Here is a 22253-nt window from a genome sequence, read left to right on the forward strand (position 1 = left end):
CAGGGTGCCAGGCAATCGGAGAGCCTGGCCCAGGGCTCTGCTCCTAGGTGGGTCACACCTCCACTGGTGGCTGCAATCCTGGGCAATCTTGCTCTCTCCCTTAGGCCCTCCTCTCAGGCTCTTCACTCCTCCCCAGGCTAGGGTGACAGGCCTGCCCAGCTCATTACCATAAGTTGAGAACCAGGCTACAGACCAGTCTTTGTCCTTCTATGCCTTTGTAACTACCCTTCCCCAGGGAAGGCCTCTGGGGGAGCAATGAGACAAGCTGGGCAGACTCCAATTCCCTCACCTGGGTCCTAGAAGCCCCTTCCACTGGAGAGCAGACATTCCACTACTTGCTTCTCTCCTTTTACAGAGGGCCACTCCGAGGCCTGGGAAGAGCCACTCAGCAGTTAGAGACTGGGCTCAATCTGCAGAGAGGTTGTCTGTGTGTCCATAGCACCCCCATACCCCCTGGCTTCATCTGGGTCCCAAGTCCCCATCCTCTGTTCAGTAAGAGCTTGGATGGGCAAGGCTGTGCCTTAGTCCACAGGCTTGCAGGGAAATACTGTGTGAAGGACCAAGGTGCTTGGCTGTTCCCATCAAAGCCAGAGTGATGACAAGTTTGGTTTTATGAACAAGAGGTACTTCCAGGAAGGACGGGCTCCTCACAAGCCCCTGGGTAGGGCTAGAACTTGGGATGCACACATTCATTTAGCAGATTTGTTGAGAGTCTGTTTTGTGCCACCTACTGTTCTAAACATATGGTGGGCAAGCTGGCCTCTCGAAGACACTGGCTGAGAGTCAAGGAGAGCGTCCTGCAGAACACAGGGTGGTCTCAGAGTAGACATTTGTGGGAAAGGAACCCACACCCAGTGCCACACCAAAAAAATCAAATGGGAAGTCATTTTTAAAGGATGGCTATGGTGCCAGGAAAGGGGTTGGTGCCAGGAAAGAGGGGTTGAGTGGCTATGGGCTGTGTTCTTCTGGGTAAGGACATTCTCCACCCACCCCCCCCCCCGGTTCTAAATATGAAACCAACAGCCATGTGATATACTTTGGAAATTCAGAAGTGGCTAGAGAAGTGGCTCAGTAGTTAAAAGGACTTGTTGCTCTTGCAGAGGACTGGGGCTCTGTTCCCAGCATTCCCATTGCATACAGCTGTTTATAATTCTAATGCCAGGAACCCTCTTCACAGCCTTCACAGCAGCAGACATACACACAGTGTATGTATATATATATATATATATATATATATATATATATATATGTATATATATATGTATATATATATATGCAAGCAAACATTCATATGCAAAAATAAAAATGAACTTCAAAAAAGAGAAGAAAAGGGGTTGGAGAGATGGCTCAGTGGTTAAGAACACCAACTGCTCTTCCAGAGGTCCTGAGTTCAAGTCCCAGCAACCACATGGTGGCTTGCAACCATCTGTAATTGGATCTGACGCCCTCTTCTGGTGTGTCTGAAGAGAGCGACAGTGTACTCACATAAAAGAGAAGAAAAAAGAGAATCAAAGATGTAAATTGAAAGAGGATTGCATCCCATATGGTCTTTTCTGGACCTCAAAATGCCCTATGAGCCTTTCTGTCCAGTTTCTGACTTACTCAGTTAATGACAAAGAATCCTAGTTAGCACTGACTGTCTACTTGACGTGACCTAGAGTCATCTGAGAACAAAGCCTAGGTCTGATTAACCTGTGGACTTGTCCGTGGGGACTGCCTCAAGTATTAATTGATGCAGGAGGCAGTAAAGGACAGAGGCTGGGCTATAGCCTGGCTACTGACTTACAGAAAGCCTATGGTGACCACAGCATCCCTCTACAGGTGGCCCTGAGCTGTATAAGCATGCCAGCTAAGCATGAGCCTGGGAGCAGGAGAGTCAGAGAGTGAGCCAGCAGGACAGGACGCATTCTTCCAGTCTCTGCTTCAGGATCCTGCTTGGGTTCCCGCCTTTGCCTCTGTCAGCAATGGAACAGAACCTGGAAGCCTAAGATGGAATAGAGCTCTCCTTCCCCAAGTCGCTTTTGAGCACAGTATTTTCCACAGCACCAGAGTGGTACTAGATCGGATGCTGAGAATCCGGATCATACTCGCAAGTTATTTCCCCAGGCATACATCTTATATTTATATCTTAGTCTAGGCCATCATTTAGCCACCATGAGAATAGGCTGCTTGCTGGCAAATGGCAGACGGATCTAGAGAAGAGCCTTCTTGTGTCTCTGAAGTTACAATTGTGCCTGCCTCTGCTACACATTCATTTCAAGGCCTGCCTGGGCCACATGAGATGCTCTTTCAGAAAGGAAAAGCAGTCTCAAACTACCCCTGATCCCTACTGCCCTGTGTCTCCTCCATCTTAATGTGTGTGGGGACCACTCTGGAAAACACTGCCAGCCTAACTAAGCCACCATTAGCACATCCACACAATGAGGCTTCTTTTCTTCCAGGGCCGCTGGGCTGAACTTCAGGACAGGTGACCCCGCCTCCGGGCTGTCCTTTCTCCTCCCAGCCCCACCCCTGCTTCTTCCAGGCCCCACCCCTAGCTCTGAGGGAGGCAGGTCCTGTCCTGGCAGCTAACCTGCCAGAGCACCGCAGCAGCCAGGCACCCTAAGAAGTGGACCGAGCTGCAAAGCAATTGGATCAGGCTCAGTCATGGACCGGAAGGTGGCCCGAGAATTCCGACACAAGGTCAGAACTGGGAGGGACAGACAGTGAGGGGGCCACATTGATTCTTCAAAGTCCTCTAAGACCTAATATGTTTTCCAGATTACAGGGTCTGTGGAGGCCACAGAAGGTCACTGAAGGACAGGGGACTCAGTGGTGGCCTCCTAGCAGGCCCCAGATGGGGGTAAAGCCATGTCAACAGCTCATCACAGGTCCTGCCCAAGGAAGGGATCTGTATACACACCCTGCCGCTTGATACCAAGCGGAACCCTTTCAGACTGAAGGGTCTGAGTGCCTAAAGCTCACTCTGGGTGTCCCCTCTCCTCCCTTCCACACAGAGACCCAGAGATGCCCGGAAGCCAGTCACTGTGGAACCACAGAGGCTACAGGGCCAAGAGCTCTGGCCCAATGTCAGGGATCAGCCAATCACTAACTTAAATGTGTCCTGAGCACTTAGCCATTTTGTGTCAGATCCCATCTGCACCCTAGCATGGCTTGCCCAGTGTGGATGGGAGGCAGGCCTTGGGCACAAAGCATTGGGATCGAGGTTCGGTAGGGGCCGCAGGGGTGAGAGCTTCCTAAGCACACGCAGAAATGCTCCTGCCCCCACTCCCAGCCGTGAGAAGTGGCAGAAAATTCAGCAAGGGGGGGGGGCTGTTGAATGTCAAGGGGACCATTTGTGTGATGTGCTTTGAGCCCAGAGATGTGTGTGGAGATGTGTGTGTTTCAGGGTCAGGGCAGGGAGGGGGGAGACAGCTCAGCTGCAGTTAACATTTGCTGAGTGTCGATTTCAGTCAACCCACTTTAAAGGCTCCTGTCTCCTGTCTGAGCTTAAATTTCTCTTTCCTGGCCTCAGGCTGGGAGTAACGTAAAGTCGTAAAGTCGGCTTCTCTTTCAATTTCTTGCAGTGGAGTTACCTACACGTTATCTCTTTGGAGAGGATCACCCCCAGGGTCCCTGATGTCTGACTTAACTGTACATTCACCTCTATTCTTCCTCTCCCGGTTCTAGAGGGCCTCAGGTCTCTGCATTTCCGTGTCTGGGCTCCTCCTCAGAGTCATTACCTATTAATGTTCTCATGTCACAGGCAGGGCAGGCATCCTAGCGAGCAAGGCCTGGGCTGGACTTTGTGCCCTGTAGTCTCAGACATAGCAACAGCCTTCCTCTCTCGTGCTGTGGATCATCCGGGCACTGAGAGGAAAAGTGAGGTTGAGAGGCAGGCGAGCTGGGTGAGATTTACAGCTTTCCAAAGACCCCCTTCCTGAGTGTTTTGGGGGAAATTCTCTCCTAAGCAGAAGTTTACAGTCTAAATCTTTAGTTTCTGGAGGTAGTGTTTAAGGTAATGTGTTGTCATGGCTGATACTGGGTGACCTCTCTGTGACTCAGGTCCCAAATTTGTGAATTGAGCATACTGTTTAATAACATTATCATGAAGACTGAATGAAGGGTGTGTGTGTGTGTGTGTGTCTGAGTGTGTGTTATGTAAATTGAACTCTTGGAGAATCCCAACACTGAGGGTCAACTCTCATTTCTGCCACTAATTGACCTTGAGCAAGCCACTGGATCTCTGAGCTTTTGTTTCCTTCGTTGTGAGGGGGTTGTGCTGTGCTGTGTGTGTGTGTGTGTGTGTGTGTGTGTGTGTGTGTGTGTGAGAGAGACAGGATTAGGTAGGAATTCGAGTGTGGATGCTCAGATCCCCAGTCAAAGTCTGTGTGGGTTACTGTAAATGTTCGCTCCAGTTCTTGGTCTGTTCTGGTTCTAAAGCAGTCAATGGCACCTAAAACACTAACTTTCCTTCCCAGATGGAGGGAGCAGCCTTGAGATGGAAAGGGCCGGGCCAGGATGACCAGGGACTAAGGTCTCTCCCTGGAGCTGTGTGGAGCATCAGCTTTTCAAAGCAGCCTCTTTGTTCCCAGCTGCCATGCTGAAACCTGGTTATTCATTTGCTCAGAAAACATTTATTGCCTCTCCAGCAATCACACATTTATGAGTAGCTCTGGTGTACCCTGCCCTTGGCCAGTCAATCAGGGAGGGGTGGGGTGAATAAGAGCGGAGGAGTCCCTCCCTTCTAGGATTTACTATTCATTAGTTCGTTCGTTCGTCCGTTCATTTGTTCGTGCGTGCGTGCGTGCGTGTGTGTGTGTGTGTGTGTGTGTGTGTGTGTGTGTGTGTGTGTAATAAACACTCTCTGGCCTCCTAATCTATACCAGGCAGAGTTTTGGCACCAAGACCAAAGCCTTGCCAATCATCAGGAGCATGCCCTGGTGGGGAAGACAGTTACCAAGGAAACTAACAGTATCTTATGATTAGGTGAGGGGCTGAATGCTGGGAGAACAGTAACCCTGTGAGGGGAGAGACCAGCAGGTGGTATGCTATGTAGCCAGGAAGGCCTCTCTAAAGAGGTGACATTTGAACCTAGAAAAAGAGGAAGGTGTCACATGGTGGATGAGTAACAGAGAGCAATGGCAGAAGCAGTGAGGGAAACACCTGCCTGCAGTGCGTTAGAATAGCAGGCGGGGCTCTGGGAGGAAATGCAGAGTGGAGAGCGGTGGGTGGGGGTGAGGTGCGGACAGTAGTGACTTGGGGTTTTCTTCAGAGTTCAGAGGACTCAGCTAAGGGAGAATGGTTTACGTTTGAATAGGATTGGTCCTGTGGTTCCTGGAGTGGAAAGAGGACTTTACTCTGGATTTGGGATATGAGCATCTTCCCTATTAATTGAGGCTGGGAGTGGAGCTGTTAGGCTATGGATAATGGCGGGGTTAAGGACAAAGCCAACCTAAGTCCCTTTGGGATGTCTGAAATTTGAGGCACCTTGTATGTAGCTACTGCTGATGGAGAGGACTGTGGGAGACTAGAGGGGAGCATTGTGGAGTTCTTGGGTTAAATGGGGCATAAAGCCCTGGACAGATGTGGTCACCCAGAGGAGTAAAGATGCCGGGAAGGTCCAGGATATCACCAGAGGCCCAGATTGGAGGGGAAAGCAAGAAGGAACACTGGGTCACACAGGGGTACCAGAGGTGCAATGGGAGGCCAGGCCTGGCACTTGAGACCTCACTCCCACTCACCCAGCTGAGCCACACTCAGCCCCTTTCACTTTAGTTTTGTTTTGAGCTGGCCTTGAACTCAAAGCCACTGCCTTGTCAAAGGACAGACCTTCAGCTTCTCTAATCCTTCTTCTATCTCCTAGGTTCTAGGGCTGTAGACACACACGAGGAGGTGTGTATACTTTTTACTTTGAGGCAGAACCTCACTAAGTTGCCTAGGTTGGCCTTGAACTCTCCCTGGCCCACATAGGACTTGAATCTGCAGCTCTGCTGCCTCGGCCCTGTGAGTATCTGGGACGATAGTCCTGCACCACCACCAGGCCCCACTAAGATGAGACTCCAGACAAGATGAAGGCTATGTACATGACCTTGGTGGTGAAGGTCTCACAGGGGTATTATCACCCGCAAACTCTCCTAGTTGTATATATTCAATGTAAACTGTGTTTCACATGTCAACCACACTTCCATAGTTTTGAGGTTTTTTTATTTTTTAATTTTTTTTAAGATGGAAGATGTTCCCTTTTGTTTTCAATGTCAACTTGCCTCAGTCTGAAATCACCTGGGAAGAGTCTCCATTGAGGAACTGAGTGGATGGGATTGCCTATGGGCTTGTCTATGGGGCGTTGTCTTGGTTGTTAATTGAGGTAGGAAGACTTGCCCACTGTGGGTGGCACCATTCCCTGGGCAGGAGGTTCTCCACAGTATCAGAGAGCAAAGACACCACATGAGCATAAGAAAGCAAGCATCGGGGATACATGTATTTTCTCTGCCCTTGACTGTGGGTACGATTTAACTAGCTTCTTTGAGTCCAGCCTTGACTCCCCACCAGTGATGAGATCATGAACCAAATTAACCCTTTCCTCCCTTAAGTTGCTTTTGGTCACTGGGATGTTTTCATCACAGCATCATAAATGAAATTAGAACAGAAGATAATAAAACAAGGGTCAAATAAAGCTGATGTGTTTACTGTGTGGAAGGAAGGCTCAGCCTTCACCCCACCTGCATCTGGAGGGCAAATTGCTGGCAGCTGCAGAGAATGTCAAACTTTCTTCTTCTCTTACCTAGTTTTATTTAATAAACATATGACTGACTGCCTGCTTTTCTAGGAACTAAATTCTTCCTGTATTAACTCACTGAATTAAAGATGAAAACAATCATCCATAATAAGATGAAATCTTTTTTGTTTGATTTTGTTTTGTTTTGTTTTGTTTTTAAGACAGGGTTTCTCTCTGTAGCCCTGGCTGTCCTAGAACTCTCTCTGTAGACCAGGCTGGCTTGAATTCACAGAGATCTGCCTGCCTGTGTCTCCTGAGTGCTGTGATTAAAGGTGTGCACCACCATTCCCCACCGGAAAACCTTTTTTCCCCTTAAAAACGGGGACTGTGTGACTATTTTACACACAGGAAACTGAGGCAGGGAGAGGTGCAGACACAGCCCAGGAGGGCTTTGATGACTGCCCTTCACGCTTACGTTCCAGTCTCTGTGGCTCACACAGGTGTGGAGGACACGAGAGAGTAAAGACAGAAAATCATCCAACTTGAGGGAAGCTAGGGAGAGATGGGCACAAAGAGCACACAGGAACTGATGGAGGGTGTGGCCATTAGGAGGCAACACTGGAGGCGAAGTTTCAGGGTCCAGGCACCATCACTGGAGAGGCTAAGCCCACCTCAGCCAGGGGTGCAGCAGGAGACAAGTAGCTCATGCCCAGCCTGGAGGAACTTGTAGGGAAGGGCAGGTATGTCTGAACAGCTTGGGCTGGTGCAAGTAGCCATCAGGGACCAAGGACACACCCCTCTCTCCTCACATTGCCGGTCTCCAGCTTGTATCTTCTGCCAGCTGAACGCAGCAGTGAGCCAGAAGGCAGGGGAGGCCCTGCAAGGCCCCTAGAACAGGGACTGGGAGGAGGCTGGGCTGGGCTGGGCACAAAAAGGGAAAGGCAGGGCTTGCAGGTGGAAGCCACACCAACTGTTTTACCTGTAGCCCGTTTAATTCCCTCAGCAGCTCAAGGAACATGCAGTGTGCAGTGTGATTATCACCCCTCTCTTCCTCTCCTGAGAGGTTCGCCCATGAAGTGGAATTGTACAAGATCTAATCCAGCCAGCCCCTGTGGACAAGCCCCAGGAGATGAGGCTGAAAGGCCACCAAGGTCAAACCTACATTCTCCTCAGTGTCACAGGCAAAGGGCTTGAGCACAGAGAGGGAGAGGTGCTCAGAGCACAGTAAGGTCTGTGCATCAGAGGGAGACCATTCGTACTAGGGGGGGATGTGGGTGGTAGTGTGGTAGAGACTCCTAACAGCTCCTGTGCACCATGAACTCTGTTTGGGGGTTTCTGCTTCCTACTGCAAGTGGGAGCCTAGGAAAGGATAAATTTACTAAATGTAATTAGAGAAAGAGGATTGGCATCTTGCATACAATAGGTGCTCAATAAATGCATATTGGACTAAGGAACTCAAAGGCATACACAAGAAGTGGATACCATGTGATAGATGGGTTTTTAGAGCCAGCAAGCTTAGGCTAGAGTCTCATCTTTTGGCCTCCGTTTTCTCATCTGCGAAATGGGGTTAATACGTTCTATCTCCTGGGGTTGTTGGCAGGGTAAGCTTGTAGATCAGTGAGCAGAATTAGAATGAGTGAGACAGAAGCCATAGGCTGGGGACTGGGGAGGGGACTTTAGGCTGGACCTCCTAGAGGAGGAGACTCAGCCCTCACCTTGAAGGAAGACAGGGTTCCCATGGGAGGAGGCAGAGCAGGCTGCCTTGGCTGAGTCTGAGACCAGCTCTTCTGCAAGGAGGAGACAGACGCAAGGCTGTTGCAGACACCCGTGTGTGGAGTGTTGCAAGATGGTGTCCCAAGATGACTGCAGCAGGACGGAGGGAGAACTTTAGACACAAGCAGGTGGAGTTCAGCCCTTATTCAGCAGACCCCGGAAGTGGGCATCTTCCTCCTTGGCATGCGCTCTGGGAACCACAGGGAAACAGATCAGAGACACAGAAAGGGGAGGAAATGAACTGTGGAGATCCTACTATGTGCTGGGTACATTTTATGTCCTTAGAATTACTCACAGTGCCTGGAGCAGGGCTTCATAAAGATAACTTTTGGAGTGACGTTAGGGGGAATCCCAGGAGGAGACAGTTCTATCGAATTTGAAAAACATGTTTTTCTTTTTTAATTTAATTTTTATTACGTGTGCATTGGTGTTTTACCTGCATGTATGTATGAGCGTGCCAGATTCCCAGGAACTGGAGTTACAGACAGATGTGAACTGTCACTCAGGTGCTGGGAATTGAACTCAGGACCTCTGGAAGAGCAGCCAGTGCTCTTAACCACCGAAACATCTCTCCAGACCCATAGAAGCATCCTTAGGGGCAGTTTGAGTGATGTTGCACTGTTACCACACAGCCCGACTTCCAGAGACTTCCATATTTCTTTCTCTTGTGCCCTTGAAAGTCTGCAGACTGAGGGAGCAAAGCTGGATTGTCTCCTCAGGTCTCCTTGGAGACATTTCTGGGGTGGGAATGGCCCCTCTATTTATAAAGCCCTCTTCCATTGCCTTCACATTCCTACCTCAGAGCAGTCCAAGCTAAGCCACACTGCCTCCTTGGTGTCTGGTTCTGAAGGGGTGGGTTAGACATTACCAGAGACGCTGTTGCTACCGGGTGATGGTGCACGCCTTTAATCCTAGCACTCTAGAGGCAGCAGCAAGCAGGTGGGTCTCTGTGAGTTCGAGGCCAGCCTGGTCTACAAAGTGAGTTCCAGGACAGCCAGGGCTACATAGCAGAACCTCCCCTCTCTCTAAAAAGAAGAACATAGCAGGGGTGGTGGTGGGTGGGGTGGCATTGGCTGGGAAATGTCTAATGTGTCCAGGGAAATGTTTGTCTAGCTACATCCTGAGATCTACACAGGATATGGAGACGGTCCTGAAGACGTAGATAAATCTGGACAGGGTAGGTGTGAGCTTTCTGTCGATGCAGAATTGGGCCTGCAGGCTCCTTCTGAAGTGGTAACTTATGTGTGGGGGCCCTGAATACAGCACTCATCATTTAAGAGCTGTTCACAAATCCTGGGCCCCAGGAACAGGCTGTTTTCTAGGAAGACCATCTCTGGGTGACTCTAGGAAGGAAGAAAAATAGACTCCTGAACCCTAAAGTTGCCAAGTCCTGTGCGGTTTCCTCCCCCAATGTCCTAGTCTCCCGTCAGTGGGTGTAAATGTCATCCATGAGGATAGCCCCTTGCTGCTTAAACCTAAGCACGTAGCAGATGCAATTCTCCAGAGCTCAGACCCTCTCCTGTCCTTGTCCTCTAGTCCTCAGCCATGGCTAGAATTGGACAAGATGCTCTCTCCAGCTTAAGAGACAGGATGTTATGTTCCCACCAGGGTTCAGAGCATCACTTAAAAGGTGCTCTCTTATTATGGACCAGATGAAGTGGTAGGTGTATGTCATTGAGGCGGGGTTGGCATCTCGGCTATCAAACCTAAAGCCTCATGTATGCTGGCAAGCACTTTACTGCTGAGCTCAGTTCCACACCCCCACCCCAAAGCTTCTATAACAGTGCAGAGAGTCAGGTGAAGTGGTGCACACCTTTAATCCCAGCACCCAGAAAAACAGAGGCAGGCAGATTTCTGAGTTTGGGGCTAGCTCAAACTCAAAATATTGTTTCCAGCCAGCAATGGCTACATAATAAGACCTTGTCTTAATAACATACACACACACACACAGATAGACACACACACACAAACACACACACACAGACACACACACAGATATAGAGAGAGACACACACACACACAGACACACACACAGACACACACACACAGATAGAGAGAGAGACACACACACAAACACACACACACACAACAGTGGAGAGGAGAGGATTAGAGATGCCTCTATGGTAGAGGGTTGGATGTTGCATTCTAAAGGGGACTTGGGTGCTCTTTGTCCTGGAAGGCCAAAGCCCCACTAGACATGGCACAACAGCAAGAAAGTGGTCTTGGCATCAGACCTGAGTTCAGATCCCAGCTCTGCTTGGTGGCTGTGACCTTGAGTCGCCTCTGCCATACTCCTTGATTATGGTATGAGAATAAGGGTCACCCAGGGCTGATGCTTTGAACAAATGTCACCATAGGAGCTCCTGGGAGCACTGAAAGAATTTTGCCATCCCTTCTGACCCCATAGCTCTTATTCCTGTAGGACATGGCCGGACCAAGAGGCAGAGAACTCATCAATCCACTCAAGGCTTATTTATTGGGTATTTACTCTTCCTTAGTCATGAGGACCACAGACCTGAGTTGACCTACTCATGAAGCCAAATTCCAAAAAGTTACAAACCTTAAATTACTGTAATATCCCAGAAGAAGGGATATTTCCCGGAGGTCAGAGTAGGTTGGTTATTAAAGAAAGTCTCTGTGGGAAAGAAGCCAGCCATGCAAGTAAAGGGGGAAGCAAAATATGCTTAAGCCTGGGGCTGGGGGGAGTCTGGCTCAGACATGGAGCTAAAAGGAGATGCACACAGCCAGAGAGTGGCAGCCTAGAACAAGGACTTGAACTAATCGGGAGAAGGGGTTTTGTGGGAGGTTTTTTTCCCCCCAATGATGATGGTTACCTCTAGAGCCTCTTGAGTGACAACTAAGCTCTCTGATACCGAGGTATATTTCCATGCCTTAGCTTTGATTTTACAAGCACCAAGAAGCTATGAAACACTCAACAGGCATGGTTTTATATCTGAAGATTTTTCTGGCGCTGTTCCTAGGTGATCTAGCACCATCTGTGGTGCCCTTTCCCCATCTCTTAGCTGCTGGGAGCTTTGTACAGTAAGGAGCAAAGGTGCAGCTGGGGGACCTTCGAGGGTCACTGTCACACACTCTTCAGGCCCTTGGAGCTCAGCCTGGGGCACAGCCTTCTGGGTTCCTCCTGTCCTCAGTCAAATGCTCATGTAGATATAGGGGGGAGAGGACTTCCAAATTGAAAGTGGGAATCTGCATTGCCTGCCTGGGTTCAAAGTCCCAAGAGCTAGGCCTCATGGTCCTCTACACTGGGACAGACAGACTCTCTGGAGTCTTTCAAAGTCCTTAAGGTACCTGTAGAGAAGGCATGGTCTTGCCCCAAGCTCTAGGCAGGCAGGAGATCACAGCTTCTCCTGTGAAGGGCAGAGACTGGGGCCACAACGATAATGATCCCTGCCTTGCCTTGCTGCCTGGTCTTGGGCTAAAGAGAAAGCCAGGGATGCAGTCCTCAGAGAGTCCCCCTGAACTTTCCCAAAGTACAGAATTTGGGACTCCTAGGTCTCCCATCATCTCCCCATCATCTCCCCATCTCCCCAGGGACAGAGGTGCTAATGAAACAGCTCCTGTACATGACCTCGGAGTCCTAGCTATTGACGTCAGCAAAAGCTGGAATGATGTAACCTAATCCCCCCTGGGGGGACACTAGGGATGGAGGAGTGGCCAGGAGGCTGACTAGTGGACAGAACTCCAGGCCAGGCCAGGGCCAAGTGTATAGGCAGCACAGAGGGATTTAGCGATAGGGTGTCTCTGCTGGGTGGGATGTGTTATCTGATTGAGTGGCCCAAATCCTTCCTCAAAGCCTTTATCCGCCACTACAGCCACCATCAGGTGAGACTGTAGCCTTCTTCCCAACACAGGTGACACAGCCGTGAGTGTGGCAGCAGTCACATGGGAGTATGTCAGTGTTGAATGGGGGTCCATGTGTGCATGTATGTGTTCAACCTGTGTCACCTTGCCTGGGGAGAAGATGTTTCTAGGCTATTCCAGGGTGTTATGTACAGTTCTGCCATGTCAGATAGTTTGTGGCCTGGTTTTCCCCCCTTGTCTTTCCATTCTTAGCCTTGGGAGCTGCTGTGGGCATTTCAGACAGTGATGTCTCCTCCCCAGGTCTGCTGTGGGCACGCTGGGTGTACAAGGGACCTGAAGCTGCAATTTTGCTCTTTGGATTTTTCAGGTGGATTTCCTAATTGAAAATGACGCAGAGAAGGACTATCTTTATGATGTGCTGCGGATGTATCACCAGTAAGTGTGTGTGTCTGTGTCACCAAGCCCAGGCAGGCCCTCTGTGCCACAGGAATTCAGAGTGGGTTATGCCCTAAGACAACATGTACTCCTGAGAACACATGAATAGGTTGTTTTTACTTGCTCACAGACTCAGTGTATGTTCATGAGTAGCTCCTACTTGGCTCTGGACTGGGGTTCAGGGGTATACTGTGAGCAAGAAGGACTGACCTCTGCCCTCAGGATGATTCCAGTCTGATGATTCCAGTAGCTACCCGGATAGGTTCCATAGAATATGAATGTTAGGACAGAACAAGAAAGCCATCTGTTCCCAAGCCACTTCATCTGTGACTTCCTGGTCATCCAACTTGCTTTGGATCATTCAGTGTGTGTTTATAAACTCTGTTAAGGCCCAGAAGTGCAGGGGTGGGTCAAAGGTCATAACCAGCTGATGCCCCAGACAGCCACCCACCCTCTGACATCTCCAAAGGACCATGGATGTGGCTGTGCTCGTGGGAGACCTGAAGCTGGTCATCAATGAACCCAACCGCCTGCCGCTGTTTGATGCCATCCGACCCCTGATCCCACTGAAGCACCAGGTGGAGTATGACCAGCTGACACCCCGACGATCCAGGTGCGTCCAGTCCCCAAGCCAGAGGCTAGGCTTGGGAGGGGCCAGCCAGGGTACACAGAGCTAGCTCTCAGGCTTGAGCTGGGTCATCACCAAGCCCCCATCACTGTAACAGGAAACTGAAGGAGGTACGCTTGGACCGTCTGCACCCAGAAGGTCTCGGCCTCAGCGTGCGTGGAGGCCTGGAATTTGGCTGTGGACTCTTTATCTCCCACCTCATCAAAGGTGGCCAGGCAGACAGCGTTGGGCTGCAGGTAAGTCATCAGAGCAAGCAGATTGGGGCCTGGGTCTCAAATGTCTATCTGCTTCTGATCCACTGTGTGATACAATGTAGACACACATTTTCTTAAGCCTTTGGGAAGGAAGGGAGTATTTGGAAGCCTTCAGAATACAGGAAAACTCTCTCTCCCTCTTCCCTTCCCCTCCCCCTCCCTTTCCCTCTCCCTCTCCCTCTCCCCCTTCCTCCCCCACCCCCTTGCTCTCTTGCTCTCTCCCTCTGTGTCTGTGTGTGTCCCTGTCCTTACACATACTAGCAAACACTCCACCACTTAACTCTGTGTGTGTGTGTGTGTGTCTGTGTGTCTGTGCGTCTATGTGTCTGTGTCTGCCTTCACACATAAACATTCCACCACTAAACTCTATCCAGCCCTTGCCTGCTTTCTTGGGTCAAGATGAGAAGCTGATGTTGCCTCTTGCTACAGCCACTGAGCCCCTCCCCAAGTCCCCTACTTCCTGAAGGAGGAGCAGGGTTAAATCAAGGCAGGCACCTTCAGCTTGCTACGGCCACCTTTTAGTCTAATGTATTGTCATGTGTAAGAACATAGACACTGGACCATCCCATTCTGCTCCTGGCCTTGCCTTCCTTGAGTCGTGAGACTTTAGTGAAGTGACCTGGCCTTGGACCTGACTTTCCCCCACTGTAAAGCCATCGGCCTGATCAGGCTGTTGGAAAAACGGGAGTGAATGAGACAGTCAGCACAGCTTCTTGATACACCAGGGCTGTGAGACTGACAGGTCCATACAGAGCAGTGAACTGGTGACCACCTCCAACCAAATCAAGTCAGTACGCATCAGATGAATCAGCCCCATTTGAAAGTGTTCATAGAGGTGCAGAGGTCAGTGAGCAGCAGAGCCAGGCTTTGAACCTGGGTCTTCTGGATTCAGGTCAGCACCCAGGCTTCTCCCATACAGTCCCCACACTTTCGTGTCTGAGCAGGGACAGGCAGGCCTCCAGGTCTGAGGGCTGCTTATGTCTCTCCAGGTAAAGAGACTTCCAGGGATTTTGTTATCAACATCCCCATCGGGGGACAAGCCAGGGGCTTCAGGGGGCTCTAGGATTGATGGTGCGAGACCAGGGAGGAGGGGGTGGGGACAGCAAGATGACAGTCAGGGCTTTGTTCGCAATCCCTGTCTCAGGGCTCCCGGTAGCATCTGAAATTTCAGCCCCCTCATTGTTCCTTCCCTCGGTGGCACATTTTCCAGCCCAGAAACACGGCCAGAGGAGAGAGCATAATGAGCTCCCCTCTTGGGGACAGCTGGGCCCCCCTTTTTTCCAGCGCAAGCTCTCCTCTGAGGACAAGTGCTTTCCTGCAGAGTCCCATGAAGGAGGGCATCAGGGCGCACTCAGGAAACCCAGACATCTAACTTCCCACCTGCTTCTCAGGCTTATGAAATAGCACTCCCCCTTTCCGGGGCCGTGGGGCCCATCTCCTCTTTGTCCTACGATCCCTCAGATTGTCATGTTACTATGAGCTCCGTACAAAGGCTCTTTTGCAGGGTTCTGTGTAGAGCAAGGAGGGAGAGGGAAGCTGATCCTGCAACCCTATCCAGGAGCTGTGGGGGAATCACTCTGACTAGGGTCCTGTAGTAACAATACAGGGAACTCCACTCAGGAGGAGCTAGGAGAAAATCGCCTTCATCCATTGACCAAACCAGGGTTCACGTTTCTTGTGCTGGAGGACAGCACAGAGAAGATTCTAGAAGTCAAGAGGGATTTGCCTGGGATGCTGCAGGCCCTGCAGGGGCTTGAACCCTCCAGCAGGTCCTGGTCCTGGGACTTCAGTCACACTGCTCTGTCCCCTCCTGGATACTTAGGTTTTTAACAATACCTTCTTTATGTTTAACTGTGTCCTTTATTCATGTAAGTATGCAACTAGCTGTTTACTTGTGTAGAAAATGATCTGCCCCTCCTTCCCTGGCTCTGCTATAAGATGCACAGGGTAATCTCTGCCTTCTTATGGAACTCCGGGACTCTGAACAAGTGGCAGGACTCCATAGCAGGCAATGTGCAAGGAACTGCAGCCAGGCTTGGCCACATGCCCTCCTTTTCCAGACACCCAAGAGCCAGCATGTGTTGTCTGTCACGGAGACCTGACGACACATCCCAGCAGCCTCTTGGCTCACTGGGTGACTTTGAACAGATCAGTTCCTCTAATGCCCCATCTCTTCACAGTGCCACAGTGGTCCCTACATAAAGGCCTTTTGGCAAGTTCTATGCAGAGCAGAAACACAAGTTCTTACCCTTTGGATTGAAAAAAACAATAGGTTCAGGAAGCTATCCGGATGTTCTCTTTGAAGTCAGTGTCCCCAGAAACGCAACAAGTTCTTTGGAGAGCCCTCCTATCAGGACACCGAGATGGGTGTTTGAGTCCCAGACAGAGGGGCACACCATTTCCTAGTGATAATGAGAGGTAACTGTAGATTGTAGGCTGGGAACTGACCTACAGACCATATGCCCTCAGAGTCTAACCTGAGGCCCCACATGTGCCAACCCTTCTCCAAGAGACCAGCAGTAATGCATGGGGTTTCAGGCAAAGTCACAGCCTCCATCTGCACGACACCTGAGCTCTGTCCCCGTGTGTTTTCGTGTCCTTGGGCAATACACCATTGTCTTGCACCCCTACCCTGTCTCTTGCCCATTACCAATACACCTCTGCCTCAGCTTCCCTATCTTATCTCAGGAGATGTTGATGTTCAAGGATCCTTCGGCTTTCTGGTGGAGGCAGCAGCGATGGCCAGCAGGGGGCAGTCTCATCATGCTCTGCCTCTTGGAACTGACTCAGTAGGCCTCCTTAATAGCAACCATTTCTTAAGAACCTGCTGTGGGCCCCATACTGGCTGAACTTACACATTTTACACATATGTTTGTTTAATCCTCAACAACTCCACGGTATTCTCTGCTTTATATATGAAAGAACCCATGGTTTAGAGAATCCAAAAGACTTGAATTTAAAAAAAAAAGATTTGAACTCAGAGCACCGAGCCCTGGGTTCATTCTCTGCTCTCTGCCTGCTTCCAGAATCAAGACTCGGAAGTCAGTTTAACTTCATTGCATTTCCATGGAATGGAACAAAAGAGATTATATGTTTGTGTTAGTGATATGAGCTTGGGTCAAGTGTCATGCGTCCCCATTTCAGCTCTCGGTAATTGGTAATTGATAGAGACAGAAGCCTGCTTCTAGGACAGGGAGGGACAAAGGCCAGACAGGGATGTTGGATTCCAGAACCTGATTGCACCTCGGTGGGGTGACAGAGGAACCAAGAGACGGGAACAGAGTTCCAAATCCTGCCTCAGCTCCATTACCCGCCAACTGCATGCCTCTCCCCAGCTCAGATCTTGCTTTCTCCATCCTGGAGCTGAAAAGTGTTGCCCGCCGCTGTCGGAGGGTAGTTGGGCTGCGACACAGTACTAAAGCCCACATTGAAGCTCTTGCTTGATGACAGCCCCTCTGGGGCGGGGAGCACCTGGGAATGGGCCTGCTCCCCTGCTTGGCACTCTCCCCCGTGCCTGTTGCGTCTCTCTCTGCCAAGGTAGGGGATGAAATTGTCCGGATCAACGGCTATTCCATCTCTTCCTGTACCCATGAGGAAGTCATCAACCTGATCCGCACCAAGAAGACCGTATCCATCAAAGTGAGACGTGAGTGAGGCCGCATAGGAATGGCGCTTTGGGATGAGGGTTGGGTGGGAGGTGGCCCCAACCCCAAGGGCATAGGAGCTTCCCTAACCTGCTGTTTCCTTCCCACAGACATCGGACTGATCCCTGTGAAGAGGTAAGCAGGCTTATCTGTGAGTCTCCTCTAGGCCAAGAGTCCTGGGATCTGCCCCACCCCCAGGCCCTGAACTTGCACTGCTCCTGGGCTGGGGAGGCGAAGTGACACAGATCCCAGCTCCCTCGAGTGTGCTTACTGGCTCCATCTTCTCTCTTGCCTTCTCCTCAGCTCTCCTGAGGAGTCCCTCAAATGGCAGTATGTGGATCAGTTCGTGTCAGAATCTGGGGTAAGAGACTACCTGCCATGGGGGTTCGGCAGCTGGCCTTGAAGAAGGGATGGCTCTGGGGAATGTAACCTTGGGGTCCCCCAGAGGCCACTAGGGTACCTGGTATGGCATGGTAGGCCTTCAGACTCATACCGCAAGGATATGATGTCTCCAGTCTCCATGAATATTGGGTACTTAATCTGTGTGACTCAAGCTCAAAGGGCCACTTGAAGGCATGTAGACCCAGTAACCTGATTCTGACTCTCCTTCAGGGTGTGCGAGGTGGCTTGGGCTCACCTGGCAATCGGACCACCAAGGAGAAGAAGGTGTTTATCAGTCTAGTGGGCTCTCGGGGCCTGGGCTGCAGGTAGGTAGCAGGCAAGTCTGGGCTCGGTCACCAGTCTCTAGGTGGGTGGCATGCCCAGGGCTCAGTGACGGCTGGTCAACCCCAGGCTCCCCAGCACTTCCTCTCCCTTTCCTTGATACTGCTTCTGAGGATTCTGGTCCGCTGGCTGTGGGGCTTGTGCACTGATGATGATGCAGAAGACAGAGCCAGGGATAGAACTCCATTCTATAGGAGCCCTTTCCTCACTGCGAAAGTACATTCTCCAGCTAGGCATCTGCCACAGTTCTCTTGTCACCGATGCTTCTGGGAACCATCCCATAAGAGGGGCCAGTGAAACCTACAACTCCAGCACCATCAGAAAGAGCTCTGAGGCTAGCCTTGGGTTGCTAGACCCTGTCTCATAAAATAAAACAATAAGCCGCCACACACAGGAGCTTTGGGCTCTGTGTAGTGGTCTTGTTGAGATGCGGGTGCTACAGTTGCTGGGAGATATGTTCCAACCCTGCCAGTCTGCCTCAGACTTGGAGCAGTGACTGAGCCCTGGGCCACTCTGAGCTGAAGTCTCTTCCTTTATAAGTACCGTGGAGGGATAACAGTATGTCACGGTTCTATTATAAAGGAAACAATGTAGCATGTTCTGTACCCAGCAGGTAGTAAGCAGCTGGTAAATGTTAGCTATTATCAGTTACGTTGTTCTTATTATTTATTTTCATTTGCATTTATTTAACACTTTTATAATTTTTTATTTTAAAATTTTTACTTATGTGTAAGTGTGTGTGTGCGTGTGCATGAATGTTTTTGTGGACTTGAGTGTGGGTGCCCACCAGGGCCAGTAGAGGGCATTGAATTCCCTGGAGCTGGAGTTACAGATGGTTGTGTGCTGCCTGCTATAGGTGCTGGGAACCAAACTCCAGACTTCCCTTCATGAGTATCAACTGCTCTTCACTGATGAGCAGCCATCTTTCCATCCCCAGAAATTATTTGTTTTGTTTTGCTTTGCTTTGCTTTGCTTTGCTTTGCTTTGCTTTGCTTTGCTTTGCTTTGCTTTGCTTTGCTTTGCTTTGCTTTGCTTTGCTTTGCTTTGCTTTGCTTTGCTTTTGAGACAGGGCCTCACTGTGCAGCCCTGGCTGGCCTCAAACTCACAGAGATCTGCTGGCTTCTACATCCAAGTGCTGAAATTAAAGGTGTGGACCACCTCACCTGCCTCCATGAATGACTTTTAATGTCTGTCCTTGGGTCCTAAGGTTATAGCTTAGCTAGTACAGTGCTTGCCAAACATGCGCAAAGGCCTGGTTTCAGTTGTTAGCACTGTATAGACAGAGCATGGTGGTACACACCTGTAAATTTAGCACTTGAAAAATGGAGGCAGGAAGACCAGGCACCCAAGGTTAACCTGGGCTACATCGTAGTGCTTGATTTTAGTCTGAGCTAGATGAGACCTATCTCAAAAAAATAAAAATAAAATGTCAACTCCCTTCTTTCTGGAAGATGGCAGCCTCACATAGGAGTTAACACCACAGATAGTTACAATGTTGCCTAATCTAGAAGTTAACCACACAGATAGTTACAATGTTGCCTAATCTAGAAGTTAACCACACAGATAGTTACAATGTTGCCTAATCTAGAAGTTAACCACACAGATAGTTACAATGTTGTGTGATAAAGATGCTGGTGGAGCTACGCCCTCCCTCAGGGGTGTTAAAGAAGTTTCCTACCTCTCATCAGTTAACAGTGGCATCCTGGAGCACACTTCTGTGAAAGGTTCTAAGTTGGTACCCAGCTGGGTGGGAAAGAGTGCGGTGATTGATTACTGATGTCTGCCACAGACCTGGGAGAGGAAATAACACAAGAGCCATTCTTGCTATTTGTAATTTGAAGCACTAGCAACCTTCAGGGCAATTAGCTTAATTGGGGTCTGGTGAAAATCTTATAAGGAATGAATGGGAAAATTCTGGAAAGAAAACAAAAAGCATGAGGGGCTGAGGAGATGAAATCACGAGGAGTTTCTGCCTAGGGCAGTGGTGAAAATAGGACTGGAAGGGAGGGTAGAGACAAAAGGCTTGGGCCTTGAGTTTATGGCAGAAGGCTACAGGATGGTCATTGAGAATGAACAGGGAGAGCTTCAGGGGATGAGCTGCAAGGGCAGAGCTTCACCCACATCTCTGCCTCCCGCAGCATCTCCAGTGGCCCCATCCAGAAGCCTGGCATCTTCGTCAGCCACGTGAAGCCTGGCTCCCTGTCTGCAGAGGTGGGATTAGAGGTAAATGCCGGGATGGGAGAGGGATATGGGGTGAGGTGGGTTTCACACACTGACAGATGCTGCATCTTCTCACATAGCCTTCTCCTGGCCAGCGCTGGCTGGTGACTCCCTAGTGGTCTCTCATGGGAAACCATTGTAGAGAAGTGGTACTAGACCCCTTGGTAGCCTTCAGCTTTGACAGCCAGTGATCCTGAGTTTGTAGTGATAAGAATTAGAGCTGGCATGCCGAATTCTAAGCCCCGCCCCAGCTCTGAGGATTAGATACTAAAGTTACTCCATGATGAGGAAACCAAGACCAGGCATTGTTTCTTCCAAGGCTATGTACTAGAACTTGGGGCTGGAAGCCAATCTCCACTGTGTCCCCTCAGAGATGTGACTCTTAATCACTTTTTGAGATGAATTCCTCACCTACAAGATAAGGATCCTAGAACCTTCCTTCCAGTGTTGTTGTGTAAATGAAGTGAGCATTTAGGCTGCCAGGCACATAACATTGATCAATAAATGTCAGCTGTGACTGTTACTCTACTGAGGGTCCAACATAGCCTACACTATATGGGAAGTCCAAAGCCTCCTGTGTCCATTAACTAAACCTTGTAAAGGAAATATTATAACATAGCAACAGATATTAACTTCTAATAACATGATATGTGATAGCCAATAAGACCATTATGGAATGGAGGGGTGCCAGGATGAGCTTGGGGCCCTCCCAGAAGAGCCCTGTCAGAGCTTGCCACCTGGTCTGTTAACTCAAAAAAGAATGTGGCTGTGGGATCACTGGCCTATGTGTTTAACATGCCAGGAGACCTTCCTGTAGATGAACGTAGGGATTACACACACACACACACACACACACACACACACACACACACATACACTGACCCTTTTTTCTTTCTCTCCCAGACAGGAGACCAGATTGTGGAAGTCAACGGCATAGACTTCACCAACCTGGACCACAAGGAGGTGAGATGTAATGTCCTCACCTGCTGTATCTCCTCTCCACACACTTCTTCCAGCCAGTGCCACAATGACTGAGATCCTTATGCTCTAGGCCTGCACTGCTCCAATCTGAGTGCCAGGTCCCAACTGACCATCCCCCTGCCTCCCTCCACAGGCTGTGAATGTCCTGAAGAGCAGCCGCAGCCTGACCATCTCCATCGTTGCTGGAGCCGTAAGTCCAGCATGCAGCGATAGCCCCCCAGTACTCCTGACCAACGCTGTAGCAGAGGATGCTCATATTCCCCAGGGCCTGAGCTTCCCTTCCCACCCCTGACAGGGACGGGAGCTGTTCATGACGGACCGGGAACGGCTGGAGGAGGCACGGCAGCGTGAGCTGCAACGGCAGGAACTCCTCATGCAGAAGCGGCTGGCCATGGAGTCCAACAAGATCCTCCAGGAGCAGCAGGAGATGGAGCGCCAGTGAGTGGCCAGCTGGGGACCTACATTCCACACCAGACACAACTGACTTCTGCCTGTTTGGCCTGGCCCATTTGAATTCTTTCGGTTGTGCTCTCAGTGCTAGAATAGGTGTCCATCTAGTTCCTTAGAAAGCCTGGTTCCTTGCTAAGGAGACCTGGCTTTCAGACACCAGTACTATACAAGAGAGGCTCCTGCCAGCCATAGTGAGCACCCACCTGCCTATTGTGTCTCATTGTATTCAGGACTTCGTTTATGTTGCTAGTTTAGCTCCCATGGTATCCCTGGGAGGCAGAGAGCATCAACCCATTAAATAGGTGAGAAGGCTGAGTCTTTGTAAGTTGAAGCTGCCTATGTTCAGAATCCTAGGAGGCCAGGCTGGGAGGAAGCAGTCTGGATCAGGAGCCTGGCAGTCACCATGGGGTCTCCTAATTGTGGTGATAAGCCCCACCCCTGCGTGTTTGAAATAGACTGAGAAAAGCAACTGGATAAGCAACTCAAAAATCAAAACCAGTGTCAGCCTACCAATCCTGACCCAGTTTGGGTGCTTACTAAGTGTTTGGAAAAGGGAAGAGAAGGCCACTCCCTCTCCTCCGTCACAGAATTAGCTGGTGAGCTTTACCTTCGCACAGGAGCTGGTC

At 50.1% G+C, this 22253-nt stretch overlaps 1 protein-coding gene across 3 annotated transcripts in view; it reads left to right on the forward strand.

The window, feature by feature from the left end:
• Positions 1-2575: 2575 nt before the first annotated feature.
• Ush1c (USH1 protein network component harmonin) overlaps positions 2576-22253 on the forward strand; it is a 44917-nt gene continuing 25239 nt past the window's right edge. For all 3 annotated transcript variants that reach the window (XM_029479939.2, XM_021166991.2, XM_029479940.2), the window contains exons 1-12: positions 2576-2682; positions 12660-12727; positions 13197-13340; positions 13453-13591; positions 17147-17255; positions 17364-17388; positions 17557-17614; positions 17866-17960; positions 20115-20199; positions 21100-21159; positions 21311-21367; positions 21473-21615. In XM_029479939.2, the coding sequence (XP_029335799.1) occupies positions 2647-2682; positions 12660-12727; positions 13197-13340; positions 13453-13591; positions 17147-17255; positions 17364-17388; positions 17557-17614; positions 17866-17960; positions 20115-20199; positions 21100-21159; positions 21311-21367; positions 21473-21615 (1019 nt within the window). In that variant the 5' untranslated portion in view covers positions 2576-2646. The remainder of the gene's footprint in view (positions 2683-12659; positions 12728-13196; positions 13341-13452; positions 13592-17146; positions 17256-17363; positions 17389-17556; positions 17615-17865; positions 17961-20114; positions 20200-21099; positions 21160-21310; positions 21368-21472; positions 21616-22253) is intronic.

The sequence above is a fragment of the Mus caroli genome, unplaced genomic scaffold (assembly GCF_978045245.1).
Source record: "Mus caroli unplaced genomic scaffold, Mus_caroli_1 scaffold_8, whole genome shotgun sequence".
NCBI classification, from domain to species: Eukaryota; Metazoa; Chordata; class Mammalia; order Rodentia; family Muridae; genus Mus; species Mus caroli.